The sequence below is a fragment of the Octopus bimaculoides genome, chromosome 11 (genome assembly GCF_001194135.2).
Source record: "Octopus bimaculoides isolate UCB-OBI-ISO-001 chromosome 11, ASM119413v2, whole genome shotgun sequence".
NCBI classification, from domain to species: Eukaryota; Metazoa; Mollusca; class Cephalopoda; order Octopoda; family Octopodidae; genus Octopus; species Octopus bimaculoides.
In genome coordinates, this window is record NC_068991.1 from 49,869,945 (window position 1) to 49,888,092 (window position 18,148).

At 33.2% G+C, this 18,148-nt stretch overlaps 1 protein-coding gene across 1 annotated transcript in view; it reads right to left on the bottom strand.

Annotated features, from left to right (window-relative positions):
* Nucleotides 1–18,148, bottom strand: part of LOC106869890 (echinoderm microtubule-associated protein-like 2) — a 374,285-nt gene that overhangs the window by 237,861 nt on the left and 118,276 nt on the right. The window contains exon 8 of the mRNA XM_052971985.1: nucleotides 8,257–8,418. Within this exon, the coding sequence (XP_052827945.1) occupies nucleotides 8,257–8,418 (162 nt within the window). The remainder of the gene's footprint in view (nucleotides 1–8,256; nucleotides 8,419–18,148) is intronic.

Consider the following 18,148-nt stretch of genomic DNA (forward strand, 5'->3'; position numbering starts at 1 on the left):
ATACAGGCACACGCATAGACACTTGTACAGGCACACGCATAGACACTTGTACAGGCACACGCATAGACACTTGTACAGGCACACGCATAGACACTTGTACAGGCACACGCATAGACACTTAAACATACCCACGCATACCTCTAGACACTTCTACAAACATACGCATACCTCTAGACACTTCTACAAATATACACACACATACCTCTAGACACTTCTACAAACATACACACGCATACCTCTAGACACTTATACAAACACACACATACCTTTATACACTTATACAAACAAACACCTGCATACCTCTAGACAAATAAACATACCTACACATACCTCTAGACATACAAACATACATATGCATACCTCTAGACACATATAAACATACATACACATACCTGTAGACACACATAAACATACATATGCATATATCTAGACATTTATATAAACATACATACACATATGCATATATATATATATTTATATTCACACTGTGTGTGTATGTGTGTGTCTATCAATATTTAATGTCCCTTTTTCTATGAGGGCATTAGTTACATGGTTCAACATGAACTGACAAGGTAAAGGGTGGCACTGAATTCCAATGTCTGCTTTGGCATGGTTTCTGCAGCTGGATGCTCTTCCTAACACCAACTACTTCACAGTGTACTGGGTGTTTTGTGTTCATGACACCAGCACTGGTGAGGTCACTAAGCACTCAGAAGACAAGATCTCATTTCAGTAGGGTATTGTATGGATGGGTAAGAAAGTAGGATAGAACAGAAGCAAGTGTCTTGCTGAAGAGGTGAATAAATGGTTACATCTGGAGAGAAAAAGAGAGAGGGAGAAAGAGAGAGCAGTGGTAAAGGTACATGGTGAATATATAAGACAGAAACAGAAAAGGTGGTGAGTAAATAGGTGTTTTAGAGTGAAAATAGTGCACGGAATGATCAGAGATGGGAATGAGTGGGACACAATGAATATCAGAATATATACTCTTACTTGTTTCAGTCCTTTGACTGCAGCCATGCTGGAGCACTGCCTTTTTTTTTAGTAGAGCAAATCGACCCCAGGACTTATTCTTTGGAAGCCTAGTACTTATTCTATCGGTCTCTTTTGCTGAAGGACTAAGTTACGGGGGCGTAAACACACCACCATCGGTTGTCAAGCGATGCTGGGGGGGACAAACACAGACACACAAACATATACATACATATATATATATATATATATATATATATATATATATATATATATATATATACAACGGGCTTCTTTCAGTTTCTGTCTACCAAATCCATTCACAAGGCTTTGGTCGGCCCGAGGCTATAGTAGATGCTTGCCCAAGGTGCCACACAGTGGGATGGAACCTGGAACCATGTGGTTGTTAAACAAGCTACTTACCACACAGCCACTCCTGTACCTGTAACTTCATAATCATTTAATATCCACTTTTCCAAGCTTGCATGAAACAGATGGAATCTATCAAGGCAAATTTCTGAGACTGGATTTTCAGATTTAACCCATTAAAAATAATGAAGGGAATCAGACTAAGCTGTAGTCAAAGGAAATTAATTCAAAAGTGCCAATGCAAGTCAGGAAATGCAGTAATGTAGGTGGGAATTTCAAACAGATCCACCTATGAAGCTTACAATCACTCAAATTAGAGATAAGTTGGATGCATAAGGAATTACTCAGAGCATCTACAAATGTTCTGGAAGACTGCAGATATCAACAAGCCCCATAAAGCAAGAAAGAGCACAAGAATAGAGTTCAAAATAATCTGTGCAGTAAGCAAGTTGTAAGATAGGAATTTCAAAATCAAGTGTACAGCACATTTTGAAGCACTGTCGTTGGAAAAGGTACATTCCAAGAATAGTCCATGCTTTTAATAAAGATGATCTGAACCAAAGAGTCAGGTTTTGTTGGTGGTATTGGCAACATATGTAAAAGATGCATGCATTCTAACAAAAATTGCCTGGACTGATGAGGCTAGATTTAAATTAAATTTCTCAATTACAGATTAGGATTAGAAGCAGTAGAGTACAGGATAGACATTTGGCCTTCAATAAACAATATTACTTTCAAATAAATGAGACAGTAATGATCTCTAAAGTTGCACCCACATTTGCAACATTAATATTGGAATTGCTTGATGAAAAAAATTCAATCCCTATGATGAGATTACTTTCAACCAGAATTTCCAATCTTATTTAAAATGAAATTGTAAAAGATTCCTGGAAAAATGTTCTGTATTTTAGAACAGAAAAAAAGAAGTTTAAAAAGACTCCTTAAATATATAAACAGCATTCATGAATTAATCTAGTTCACTACAAAAATAAAAAAAAGGAACTTCCTTAAGGAAAATGAAACAATTGCAACCAATTTCTACAGCAAGAATAGACACACACCAATACTTAGATTTTAGATATGCCACCCATCACACATCAAAAGGAATATCCTATTTAATATGGCAAGATGTATATGTTCAATAGTTAAAATACTTCTTTCTTTCAAAATGATGGAAGGAAATGATCAATGAAAGGCAAAGGAAGAATACTCTACAAAAATTTTAGGAAATAACCTACACCTCTCCTAAAAACAACTTTCCCTATACAGACTACCCCATGACACCTGTGTTTAAAAAGCTAAAACCCACAAAAGACTTGCACAATATGTTTGTATCATTCTGCTTTTTAAGTTTCTATGTATACACTATATGCAAGTTACAAAGAAGTATCTCTATCATTTTGTTCATGTCAAGCAGACTCATGTGGGTCAATGCCTGATTCTGCTCTGTATATATTTCTATTTATTCTGGTTCTGTGTATATATGTGTGTATGTGTGTATATATATTTATATACACACACACACACACACACACACAGAGTCTGACAGTTCACAACACCTTCGACAAGTGTCTTCTACTATGGCCCAGGGCTGGACAGCACTTCCTGGTTGGACTTGTGGAAATATAAAATGAGAAGAGTCCAGTGTGTGTGGGTGGGTCTCCTAGTCTCAGCATCACATGATAGTTGTAAAATGAGCATCAGCATCATACAAGAGTCGTCATTCTTTGTCAATCTTTCCTGAAGCAGGTCTGGCCATGGAAATATATTAGCCTGTTTGGGAGATGAGGGTCAGCAAAAGAAAAGGCATCTAGTCACAGAAAATCTACCGCAAACAATTCTATCTGAGCCATGTAAGCATGGAAAAGTAGACATTAAAATGATGATGTATACACACAAACATATGCATACATATACGTACATAAATATATATACTTACATAACTATACACACACACATATATATACACACATACACACACACACGTAATCACAAATACACATGCACAGTATACATACACACATAAGTACATATACACAGTATATTTAATATTATCTGAGTAATAGTTTTGTGTGCTTTCCAAAGCTCCTCTACAAGTATTGGCTACCAAATACAGTAGGACTTCTTTTACAGATGCACCAGAACATTAGTGAGTCGGAATAAAGCCTGTTCATTTCATCATCTAGAATTAAAATTCTTCACACACATTATACACACACACACAAATATACATACATATAAATACACACGCAAATATACATACACACACACACACACACACACAAATACACACACACAAATATACATACATATATATACACACACGTATACAAGCACAAACACAATATGATTCCACTTAACAATAGCAGTACCAATAACTAGTCATTAGAACTCAAAGTACTCAAACTTCAGAGTATATAGTATGTCCAGAAACAGGGAGATGTGAATGTCAATTGTCTGATGTTTTTTCTCCAGACTCTCATATGAACGAAGAGACCAGTACAGAGTATAACATCAATTAATAAGGATTTACAAAATAACAGGTGTCTCTGATCTGTGCACCCAAACTGAGTGCCATAGCAACACACACACACACACACACATACACATTGTAAGAAAATTTAATATTTTTACATTAAACATATGTCTTACCCTTAAATATGCTGAAAAAGACCAACAAATTATTTTCTCCATTAGGGATCCTTTAGGCATTCTAGAGTAAAATATGTATCCTTTAGGCATTCTAGAGTAAAATATGTGTTATCAAAACAGGCTCACATCCATTACAGAAGAACTTGCTTAACAATCTATTTAGTCAAGGATGGTTCTTAATGTTCATCAATATTCTATCTATTAACAGCGGACATGAATTTTGATGGTGTAGAAATTTAAAATCCACAAAAACATAAAAGGAAAAGATAAATATTTTAGCAAAGCTGATAAAGCACTAGATGAAGATGTGTCTTTATCCATCTTCAAAGTATTAAATCTATTTTTGGAGTGAACAGAGTTATGTGAGTGGACTACACAGCAAGGAAATAGTAAATGACATTGTGGAGAGAAACTGAAATCGCCTAGAAGCTATGATAGCTCCAAGGTTATCAACACATGATAGGGAATAATTTGATAAGAAGCTACAAATGGTGAGACAGCAGTAGAACAAAGAAAAGAAATTAACTTTTGAAAATGAAAGAACAATAAGAAATAATCTGAGGTGCATCTTATGGAGTGGTGGGGGGGGGCATATTCACAGAATAGAGGCAGAAGGACAAAGAGTGAAGGGAAATAATAAGAAAAACTGATTAAATGTAATTTAAAGCTACTTTACAATAACTATCACCTGATAATTGCAATTTCATGCAAAAACATTTTTTAGATAAAAATTAGTCAAATATGAAAAGTTTAGGTCTTTTTTAAAAACAGGCATATTACTTAGGGTGATAGTGAAGGATTTTGGAAACAAATGTGATTGTTCTAAAAGAATCTATAAAAGCTTATGTATGAGGCAGCAGAAATAGGTGCAGTATCTTTTGTCAAGATTTTCTATGGCTGGATGCTCTTCCTTTCACCAACTCTCACCTGTTTCCAAACAAGACAATATTTTCCTATCACTAGATATGTTTCCATAGGAGATTGGAAATGACTGATGTCACTTGTATAATAAGGTGATGTTTGTTTACAAATATTGCATAATCAAGATAAGGAGACAAACATGCACATATGTATGTATGTATGTATGTATGTATGTGTGTATATATGCGTGTGTGCATATATATGTCTCAATGCACACACACACACGCGCGCGCGGCTGAGTAAAAAGTTTTAAGATTTCCACTTGTGATTTTTGGCAACTTGGGATTATTAATGTAAAGTCCATGTAATATCAGTAATTTTATACAACTTTTTGCCCAATTGTTGCTAAGTTTTTTTTATTTCCATATATAATATATAATCATTAATTATTTTTTTATTTTACAGCTTTGATAATGAGTGGTGAAAAATGCTACTAGGGCCATTTGATGCTACATGTGGAAAAAAAGGAATGAGTGCAAGGGTAGTGACAAAAGAAATGAACAGTGTGGGAGGCCCAGGAACTGTCAGTAAATGTGTAGAACAAAACTGGTCCAGACATTTCAACAAAGGTGAAACCAGCCTCAAAGACAAACCAAGATCAGGAAGATCTTCTGTTGTGGAAGATGTAGCCTTGTTTGGAATGGTTGAGTAACATCCCAGCACAAGCACTCATACATAGTTGGCAGAACATGGTCCTTCACAAAGCATAATCAATCGACACTTTCATAAGCTCAGCCTCCCTTGTGAACAGACGCTGTCAAGAAGCTCTTCATGAACTGACCGATGACCAGGATCAATGACATGCGAACATTTGCGAATAAATGCTAACAACACAGTTCTATATTTAAGAGATGAGACATTATTTACATTTTGACAGATTTTGTCCTCATCTTGTTTGTTGACACATTTCGGCTGATATACCCTCCAGCCTTCATTAAGTGTCTTGGGGAAATTTCGAACCTGAGTTTTCATTCCTAAGGTATTTTTCGATGTTACTATTTATTACTATTATTATTATTATTATTCAGGTCACTGCCTGGAATCGAACTCGGAATCTTGGAGACCTTCTGTCGCATATGGCGAAGTGGTTAAGAGTGCAGGCTACTAACTCCAAGATTCCGAGTTCGATTCCAGGCAGTGACCTGAATAATAATAGTATTAAATAATAACATCGAAAAATACCTTTGGAATGAAAACCCAGGTTCGAAATTTCCCCAAGACACTTGATGAAGGCTGGAGGGTATATCAACCGAAACGTGTTAACAACAAACAAGATGAGGACAAAATCCGTCAAAATGTAAATAATGTAAAAAATGCTAACAATTATTTACATTTGACGGATATTTGTTCTCATCTTGTTTGTTGTTGACGTTTCAGCTGATATACCCTCCAGCCTTCATCAGGTGTCTTGGGGAAATTTCAAACCTGGGTTCTCATTCCCAACAAACTCTCGAGGTGCCTGCTTTTGGTGTCAAATTGAAATTGAGGATGAAAAATAGATCTATTCTCACAATCCTAATAAGAGGAATCAGTACCTTCTTTAAGGCCAGGCTTCAGACTCATTGTGAAATAAAGGCGGTTTGAAGAGAAGGTCATATGTGTTTGGTGCAATTTCAAGGGAATGTTGTACACTTTGACCAAATCCCAAATGGACATGCTGTGGATGGTAAATTTTATGCTCAACAACTGCAATATGTATAGGTCAATTGAAGATGTGTGCTCCTACAGTATGACAAAGTCCCAGCACACACTACCAAAGTGGCCAAGTGCAAACTTGAGGGACTTGAGGGGCTGGAAGTGCTGTCTTACACTGCCTACTGTCCTGACCTTGTACCATCAGATGATTACCTTTTCCAAACCATGGATTATTTATTTGAACTACTAATTAAAACTTGAAATACAAAAACTTTTTTGACTCAATCTGTATAAACAATTTCTGAGGTCTCTTTTCATGATGTTAGCGTAGGTTTGATGTCAAGACTAAAATGCATATGGCTATTCTGGGGTGCAGGAGGTTAGGGGTAAAATAATGGTGGTATCATCTTGCATAGGTGCAGCTGCAATAAAGGCTAATACTTTGTTGATGTGTATAAGGAAGAGTGTGGCAGACAAAACTGAACCTTGGAGCACACCAGAGATGATAGAGTGTGTGTCAGAGAGAGCTTTGTTAGTTTACACAGTAAATGTGTGATCTGACAGGATTAAACAATTATCAGTGAAAGTTATTTCTTTCAATCAATGTGCTACAATCATCTCTAGATTCTATTGCATGAATGTGAAATAAGAATAGACAGTCATTTTAGATTTATTGAACAAATTAGTTATATTAAAAATGTAAATATATCAGGTAAAAATCATAAAAAAACTGGCATACATAAAAATTTGAATGTATTTAAAATAACAATACAGTTCTTTATAATTAATATTTCTAATAATATAAAATTAGATAATTATAAGTTGCTTTTAATATCTAAAAATTCTAAGTAATATAATTAATAGATTTTGATGTATGGACAACTATTAATATTATGATGAAGTAATCCATAACATGGTTAAGCTGCCTCCAAAAACCAATTTAAACTTTTGGTAACAGAAAGTAAAAGAACACTCCCATTTTCACTATTTTATTTTTATAATAATTGGACAAATAATTCTTTAAGCATAAATTATATAAAAGTATATTAACAAGTTACTTTAATAAGATACTGACATGCATTAAAAAAAAGAAAAAAATTAAAAAGGGCTTACTTATTTAGGAGAGCATTGATGGAAATGAAAGGAAACAAAACAAAAAAAGAGCAAAAAACAAAAAGAAACAAAAAAGAAACAGGGTGGTGTGAGGTGCTAGCTTTTAGTGACTAAACATCAAATATAAACTGTTTACAGTTATTTAACTAAATAAATCTATATGTTTAATTCTACACTTTTACTTGTAGCATAGATTCTTAATTTTATGTAGTTTTACTAAGGTAGTTAATCAGAGCCTCGTCTTTTGTGAACAGATAACAAAGAATTATGAAAGCGTTCTTTTATCACAACATTAAAACAAACTCCAATATTTGTTAAAGCAAATGTATTTCGATAAAGCAAAAATGTGAGATGAATATGCTTGCAAGGAAAGCTGATAAAATTACTTTCTATTAACAGCTTTGTTAACTAAACAAGGTTGTGTGTGAATCCGTGATACACATATGAACACAGCTGTGCTACTTGCAACTAGTGGGGGAAAAAAGCTATATTTTGTTGGCAAATGTGCAGTTCGTTGAATATGTGATCAATTTTTGGTTTTTTTAAATGTAGACAGAGAAAAGTTCTTTTCCTGTCTTAGAAAATCATAAACACCTTGACTGGAACCATTTCTTGAAGTCTGAAAGAGTTTGTGGAGGTGGTTTAGCCTTTTCAGCTTTAGTTGGTGACCTCGCACAATATTTTTGTTCAGTTGTCTTATTCTTCGGTTTCTTTGATGGACAGGCTGGTAAACGGTTTGATGAAAGACATGAAGCACTGTGGGTAAAAGTGATGGTTTTATGATGGATTAAAATGTGTGTCTAACCACCATCAGTAAGCTGTTGGAAATGCCCTAGACATTTTCATAAACAAGTAGTTTTTCTTTCTTTTAGAATAGAATCCTACAACATTTAAATTAAAATTATGTAAATCCCTTAAGTAGTTTTAAGATAATCTAAAATTATACTTTAAAGCTGACATTAATATAAGAGAATAATTAATCAAAAAGATTGCAGCTATCTTAATTTTGTGTATAATGCATAAAAATAAGCTAGTCTCTACAATTTCGAAGTAAAACTTATAAATTATGATTTTTATCAAAATCACTTCGTTGAAATTTATTACAAAAAAATTTGAATTGTTGTTTTACTGCATTTTATTTATTTGCTAATTTTCTTTAAAATTAAATTCTTGCAGGGGAAATTTACAGCAGAAATAAAGCAAAACTAAATTATTTTGTGGTTAAGTTTCTTTATCATATATTTTAAAATCATTAAACAAAGTTTTGAAAAATATTAAAAAATAACTAATAAAATAATTTATCAACTTTGTATTATACTAGTAATTGACAAAACATTTTAACAGAAATACTATGAAGAAGAAAAGGGGAAAAGAACGGGTTTCAAAACTGGTACAAAATACAAATTTACAAAGTTACCAATTCTGGTTTTTAATGTAGCCACAGGGGGAAAATAACAGAAGGAACAGAAAACATCTTTGAGTAAAAATAATGTGCAGGGTACTAAATACAGGTGACTAAAATAACAGAAAAAATAGGGTCTTAAGTGCCAAAGAATTGATGCTGTGGAACACACACACATACACACAGATGCAGGCAAACTCAACTAAATCCTTTTAAACAACAAGGTATAGTTATTTATTAATGACTTCAATGGCTTCAGACAGTAATATCTATTAGAATATAAAGGCACAAAACATAAAATACAATATTAAGACTAAAGAGGAAATTTAGAGACACATTCCACTCATCCCTATTATTGTTGCTCATGGAATAAACTTTGCTGGCTATTGTCATTATGTAAGCCGTATCAAATGCTATAGTTGGAGATTTCTGTATCCGATAGTGAATGAAGACCATTCAACTAAATTGATATTATTAGCAGAGATATACAACATGAAAGGGAGGATTACAAAAATTTATATAGGACAGAGATTCCAGGTGCAGCATGGTGAAATACTTCAAGATAGTTTATAATACTGACAGGCTATGTTTATAGAAATTTCCTTCTTGTTCTCTTATTGCTATTGAGACAATATGACCAACTACAGAATCAGCTTTTACTGTTTCATTCAAATAACTTCTTGTCTTAACATGACTGATACCCACCTATCTATGAAATTTACTCCACATATACACTGGATGTTGATTTCATCTACATTATAGCCCTGATGTCATGGATGCCCAGATGTCAAGACCATTTCTTTAAAATTTTTCTATATTCCTAAATTAAATGTTGCAAATCAGACTCTCATTAACATTCAAGTACAATTTTTCATACATGTATCACAAACTACACAGGGAGTGGAGATCCATTTCTAATATAAAATTTACTCTAGAACTAATTAGGTTTCTTATGTAACATTAATTTATATATAAGCTCTAGCAATTCTATAATCTTGGAATATATATATATATATATATGCCACCTAAATGTTGTTAACCCTTAAGGGTTGATGCTATTGTAGGTCCAGGAAGACATCTTCTCCAGCTGGATACTGACACTATCTGTGCCCTATCAGTATTTGCAAAGGACTACAGTAGTATCAACCCTTAAGGGTTAGCCACATTTAGGTGGTAAATATATTTCATGATGTCATGCAGCTACTGTTTATACCTCATTCAGAGATTTATTTTATATATATATATATATATATATATATATATATCAGTATGCATGAGATGTTATATCAAGCTAAAATAATACTGAACTTTAAAAGGGTGAAAGACAAAGTCCATACACCTAATGACTGTATCAACCCTGTGATAGATATATGACAATGACCTAGTGTTTGTATATTAGGAAGAAGGGGCTGTGCTAATGCTCATGGCAGGCCATGTGAGACTTATAAGATCAATTTCATTTTGTTCCTCTTGAACAGCTACTAGATGATGGCTGCAAGAAAAATGTGAGCAAGGAAGGAATTCCAAAGGCATGGTGTTCTATGAGAAAAATTATCAATGTTTGGGCAGAAAGAGAAGGGAGGGTACAATTAAGAATATAGTAGATAACTATAAAAGTGAGCAAAACACAAAATGACTTTATAAATTGACTGAATGTTATACGATTTCCTAATTACCAGACAGAATCTTGAATTTGTTCTCAATAATGTAGATAATGGAAGAATTTTAAAATGTCTTTCCATTAAGTTTGTAATTAATTTAGGCATCCTAAGTTAAACTGAAGTCAACTTGCAAATAAAAAAAAGGCTTCAATTCAGGAAACAAATACCAGTGAAGTACTGTAGTCAATTTTCATGGATAATTCTATCACCCAAAATGTGTCAATGTAAGAAATTAGTACCATTATTATTATTTATTAATTCAATGCTGTATTTCATTAGTTTTGAAAATACAAACAAAACAAACCTAAAATCTGTATTTAGAGTTCAAACTAGGTAAATTTTTATATCTAGTTAGAATATAAAGGAAACACTAAAACTAAAAGCAAATAAGAACACTAATTACCAACTCTCATTAGAAATAATTAGCAAGTGATTCCTACACAAGATTCAAGTTTTAAAAATTATGTTAAATTAATTTTAAATATAAACACATAACGATTAATAAACTTCATCTCATATTTGCTTTACTCAGTCTAAGAAAGGGAGAGAGATTTAGTTCCAGTTATTAGTTCTAATTACATGGCCACTAATATTCAATTTTAATATCCAGATATGGTCATCTAAGTAGCTTGATGGTAATTGCTATAACAAATATGAACACTAGTTGGTAGTTAGCAGACACTATTTTAATTAATTTGCATATTTGACAAATTAATTGATGGTTTTTAATTATTAATTTGGATCCTTAGACTTTCACCAACATGGCATCTAAGTGGATAGGGTGTTAGCAATAATAATAATAGCAGCAGCAGTAGTAATGGTGCTAAAAAACTAATCTTTGACAAAGATCCAAGTCACTGATGTTTAACTCTTATCTACAGCACCAAATATATGCAAGAAAAACCTTCCCTTAGGATGTTGGTCTACTATAACTAGGTTTCTCATTACAATAATTCAGTCCAGCAAGAAAATAGAATACTTGATTTTCAAAAACTAAGGGTGTCTACTGCAGTGAATTAATTCAGTATGTATTAACTTAGAGTCACCTTGCAACAGAGGGGAATCCGTTAGGTACACAGCCTGTTGAGTATTCCAATAGGACAGAGACCAGCTGGTGTTGCACATCCAAACTCCTTCAATCCCAAAACAATCCATGAAGCTGAGGTTATATACACCAATTGGATTTTCCAAGGACACCATATGAAAGAACAAGTGTCTTATCCATGAACTATTTTCCTTTTTTAGCATGTAATGACCATCTAATCAAGACATGCTTGTTCTTTTCCTCATTTTTCTCAAGCTTTTCTGTACAAGAGCATAGGCTTGAAACAGTAAAGACTTTTTCTAATTTCCTGAGCATCAACTTAATACATCCTGTTTGTTTGCTTTTTACCTCATCTTTCTGCTGATTTTTTTTTTTTTTTTTTTTTTGTACCACACGCAATGTAACACAAGTGATAGGGTACAAACTGCTGATCTTCTGCATCACCAGCCTGCACTATTGACTTGGTCATCTACTGTAGTGACTTTTGTTTGAAACAATGATGATAATTTCTATTTTAGGGACAATATCACAAACTTAACCATAGAGAAACAGGAATTTTGTGAAATTTATAATCTCAGAGAGATTAGATGAACTTATATCCAGAAATCAAAACTGGGAAATGTAATCATAGACCTTTTTTGTTTTTTTACAAAGAGCTTACCTTAAAAATAAACTTTATAAATGAATATGAGGCCTTTGAGAGAGAACAAATTGCCTTGCCTGAGATTAGTAGTGCAATAGGAAGCAAACTAATGATCCAAGAGACAGGATCCATTGTCCTACTTATTTGTTCATTGCAACAGAAGAAATACTATTCATAAAGGCCAACAGACATGAACAAACCAGTGCAGGATTAAATTAACAAAGTGTATGGCTGTCAAACTGAATATTTACTTGCTTTATTTTCTCTTTATTACTTCTTTGATGCATGGCTTAGTGGATAGGGGTATTCTGTTCACAACCATAAGGTTGCAAGTTTGATTCCCAGCAGTGCATTGTGTCCTTGAGCGAGGCACTTTATTCCAGTCCACTCAGCTGGCAAAAGTGAGATGTACCTGTAATCTGAAGGGCCAGCTTTGTCACATTCTGCTTGAGAACTACGTTATGAGTATGCATGTCTGTGGAGCCTACTCAGGAAATTAATGTGCAAGTGGCTCACTTGCACATTAATTTCCTGAGTAGGCTGTTCCATTGATTGAATCAACTGGAACCTTTGTCATCGTAATCAACAGAGTACCAGTTATATACATATACGTTATCTATACTATATAATATATATTTCATATAATATATACAATTCAGGGCAGTGAGTTGACAGAATTGTTAGCATGTTGGACAAAATACATAGCAGGGTGTTCTGCTAATTGGACCAACTAGAAACATCACAGTATCCAACCAAGTGCTATTTCTAATTTAGTAAAACACAGGTAAACAAAAACTAGTCATTATTATTTTTTTAGCACGAATATCATTCTAAGATGCAATCATTATATGCTTAACACCTACATAACAAACTTTAGGTTTGTTCTTTAAGTAAAAATCCTTACTGGCTTTATTAATCTTTCAAAATTGTATTCGTAGATTACATATATTTCAATGTTTAATACTAGAAGTGCTTTGAGACTTATATTCATAAACTTGTTAATGTTTTTGTGTCGACAAATATATCTTGGAAATGTGGCTCATGTTTATATCAATGAGCCAGAGGGAAAATCGGTTTAGTTTTACGTTGCACTTCTCAAGACCCTGTCAATGATGTTAATAGCTGATTGTAGCTGATAAGATTTCTTTTAATAATTCATTCACATTGAAGTACAAAATCAATAATTACTTTTCAGGGCTGTGGCAGCAATGAAGATAATTAGAATAAATAACAACAAAACTAGTCAGGTAACAAATAAATACTGAGTAAGGTGAAGTGAAAATTGGTGCCATTAACAGAGGTTAAATTTTTTAATGTAGAGTAGTACACACATATACTATAGTACATGTGCAGATGTGTTGTGTGCACATACGCTCTTTAGATATGTGGTAGTAAGGGAAGGTTGCATGTAAATAAAGCCAGTGTGCTAATTAAAGTAGTTAATGAAAGTTTTCCATAAAATATAGCTAATACAACTAAAGAATACACCAATGTGCGTGGTCCTGGAACCCCACCCCCATGTTTATTATAACTACTGATGATATTCCTTCATTTCTAAAAGTCTTCAAGAAATACCATCTTATTTGAATATTAAAAAATATTTTGTGAATTCTACTGGGACATGTTTTAGTAATGTTACCTAACACAGTCTTCGGGTTTAGTCACTCATATTGACACCAGTAATTCAGTTTAGTAATGATTTGATTGATCTCTGTTTAATTCCTAAGTTACATGACAAAGAAACATAATACATACATGTAAAATGAGCATCAGCACAGTTTCTCTCTACCAAATTCCAGTCTGAAGATACTGGTAAGTTGCCCAAGATGCTGCGCAATCAGACTAAATTCTTCAGAATGATGTTTTATAAAATATCTCAAGAAATTTAAGCAACAGGACAATATTTACAGTTGAAAGATCTAATCATATTACGACTCTACCAGAGAACTCTTTATGATAGATTAATTGATTATCATTTTATACATTACTGGCTTAAAAGTTGTACTCCATGCAGACTTTTTTAAACTAGCTTCTACAGAGCTAAATGAGCCTGCCGCCCAAAACTAAAGAGAGCTAAATAGCATAACTATAATACGTCTATAATGACTATATGCCCTGGTGGTGCTTGATCAGAGGTTAAGGATGGATGAGAATTAATTCTGCAATGCAATCATTTTATTGTTCCAATCCTCAGTTGAATTCCAACTGTTGGCCAATTTGTCTCAGTTTTCATCTCAACAAAGTTAATGAAGTGAATGTCATTTATCTCACCCTAGATCTGTGACATCTGACAAACACCACCAAAATGGTGTGAATAAGCCAAGCTTTATTTGCTAGAAATAGCAACCCAAATGCTTTTAAATCAGATCCCAATGTTGGATGTTCAAGAACCATTAAAGGGCAGATTTTCAATCATGGGATCATTTTCATTGCAAAAAAGGTATATGTCTATGTAAAGTAAATGTAGGCTGAGATACAGGAGTCCTAGATGGACAGATAGAATTTTACTTTTATTATTATTATATATAGTAAAAAATATTTATCAAAAATTGCTTAATTTGATCTCTAATGGAAAAAGATAGTCATCTTTTAGCTTTGGCTGACAGTCAACCCTTCTTTTAATACTATTTTAATGACTTTTCAATGAAATCACAAAGCATTTTGGATTAACACCAACCATAGCTATACTACAACACTTAAATAGCCTCCAATAAATTTCTTAAAAGTTAGGAAAAAAGATTTAAATAAAGCTTAATCAATAAGTGTCAGTCATTTAAAAAATTTTCTTGTGAGACATCTCTTGTAATGCCAAGAAACTATTCTACTCATTTTTACCCTAGTTCAGACACTGAAGCTAAATAACACCAACCAGGGAACTGCTTTCATTATATTTCAATCCATCTAATAGTAAATACATGCTCTAACAACCAATGTCAGCTCTAGAAAGCAAACTTATTTGATGAAAGCATCGTAACTTTTGCCTTTTCCCTTTGTAATAGGTTCACTCAATCAATTCTTTTTAAAAATTCATGAAAATTGCAGATTTTCATTGAATTAAAAAAAAAAAAAAAAAAAGGATTCTTGAAAAAAACAAATTAAAATTTGAAAAGACAGATTTATCTAATTGATACTGAATTATCAAATCTCTGAAGGCAGAAGGAATGCAAACCCAAATCATTAGACTGTCAACCATTTGTACAAATAAGTAAACCTTAACAAAAATGTATCATATCATATATCCCAAAAAATGTAAAAGAATAAAAGTTTAAAATATCTACCCTTACTTCGATCTATTTTGAATAGCCTGGTTAAAATTAAACCAAAACAGAAGTCAAACGTTATTTGGATGTTAGATACTGAGTCTGATTAGGAATATTCAGTATAAAAACATATTGCAATATCTGTAATGAATGATGTTGATTACCAAAAATATTTAACTCTTATTATTAATAGTATAATTAAGAAGGATGGACACAAACATTAAAGTTCTGAGTTCAATTCTTCCTTTCATCATTTCAAGATCAATAAAATTAACTGCCAGTCTCATATTAGAGCTGGTGATATTAATCCTCATCAATTATTCAACTTTGTGCCAATGCTAAAGGGCAGCAGGATGGAAGAATGGAAGAAGCATTAGTGTCAGACAAATGTTTGACAGTATTTGTTTCGACATTTCACCGAGTTCAAATGCTCTCAAGGACAGCTTTGCTTCCTCGCTCCTTCAAAAGTTGATAAAGTATCAATCAAGTACTGAGGTTGATATAATCAACTACCCTGTCACCCAACAAAACAAATTTCATAATTGTACCTATGTTACAAGAAAATTTTCAATGGTATTGTATTAAGAATCAACCAAATTATATCATTTATGGATGAGGCAACATTGTAAATTCAAATGTACTGTACCAAGTCTAACTTCTACAAGTGATAATAATTTCATGTTAGGTATATTTGGTGCTGTCTTTCAGAAGTTGATTTTTGTCTCATGAAAAACTATTTGTTAGAAAACAGTAATTTAGATCTTTGATCGGCAGCAATGATTTCTTTTTTTTTTTTTTTTTTTTTTTCTTTTCACAGAAAATAATTAGAAACTGGTAAACAATTTGCTAACAACTAATCAAAGACTTTTGATACATCACTAATGAGTATATGAACATTAAAAAATAGGCACAAAAGTGTGCGCATGTGTGTATATGTATATATTATACATTGTGTGTGTGTGTGTGTATATATATATATATATAATACACATGGGTACATATATCGTACACGTGTGTGTGCACATTATATATATATATATATATATATATATATATATATACTTACATACACACACACACATAAATGTGGTTGGTAACCATTATTCAGTGAAGCATTCAGTCATTTAATAAACTAAGCTACTTATTCCTGAATTAACTTTCAAATGGCCAAGTGTCCTACAGAGAAATGAATCTTTAATGAAATTCTCAGAATCAGCATGATACAGCACACAAGGCTGAATCAGCACAACACACTTCTACACACTTCCCATCAACCCTATTTCATTGATCTGAGGCTATGGAAAGTAACATTTACCTGATATGCTGCAGACTGGAATGAAATCCAAAATCTCATGGTTGTGAAGTGACCATCTTAACCTTTTGACCATGCTGCACCTAGTATATCATCACCATTTAATCTCCCCTTTTCCATGCTGGCATGAGTTGAATGTACTGGGTAGTTTTTTTATATGGCACCAGCACTGGTGAGACCTCTCAACTGAGCAGTATATAGACTAAAGGAATAAGGAACTATGATAGAGGGAGAGGAGCAGATGTCTTACTGAAGAGGTGAATACAGAGCTTGCCCACCTGGAAAATGAGAGAGAAAGAAGGAGATGCAGGATCCAGGTACAAGATGGAATAGAGACAGAATAGGATAGAAGAGGGTAAAAGGTAAATGTGTAAGTGCACTGAATGAAAATAATGGGACAGATGATTGGAGATAAGGAATGAGTTGGATGCAGAGGATATCAGTAAAGTCTAGGGGGAAAGTGAAGGAAACAGGGTAACATAAAGACTGATGAAAAATGGGTGTCAGAAAATTAATTATCAGGGAAGGCTTGACAGAACCTTAATTCTGTTGAGATGGATAGGTCTTTTCAAGCACAAAATATTGCCATCCATCTCAGTACCCCATCATCTCCTCTAGTGTGTGGGTGTGTGTATGTGTGTGTACTTAGATATATGTTGGGACTATACACTCATTCACAATAATATTATAAACACAGACATACACACAAACACATATACATCCATCCATATCTATTATGCATACAATATAAGGCAGCAAGCTGGCAGAAATGATAGCACACTGGGCAAAATGCTTAGCGGTATTTTGTCTGTTTTTATGTTCTGAGTTCAAATTCTGTCAAGGTCGACTTTGCCTTTCATCCTTACAGTCGATAAATTAAGTACCAGTTGTGTAATAGGGATGACCCAATCGACTTGCTCCATCCCTCAAAATTTCAGGCCTTCTCTTCAGGGAAATGCATGGGAACCAACATCACCAATTCCTATGGAAAGTATAATTCGTAATCTTCGAAACAAATGTTGGAAATAAAAGTATGCAGTTAACATGCGTTTTACTCCATTCACTAAATTTATTTATATATATATATATATATATATATATATATATAATTAATAATATCAGGGTAATAAAAATTTTAGAAATTTTTACTACCAGTGGCCTAG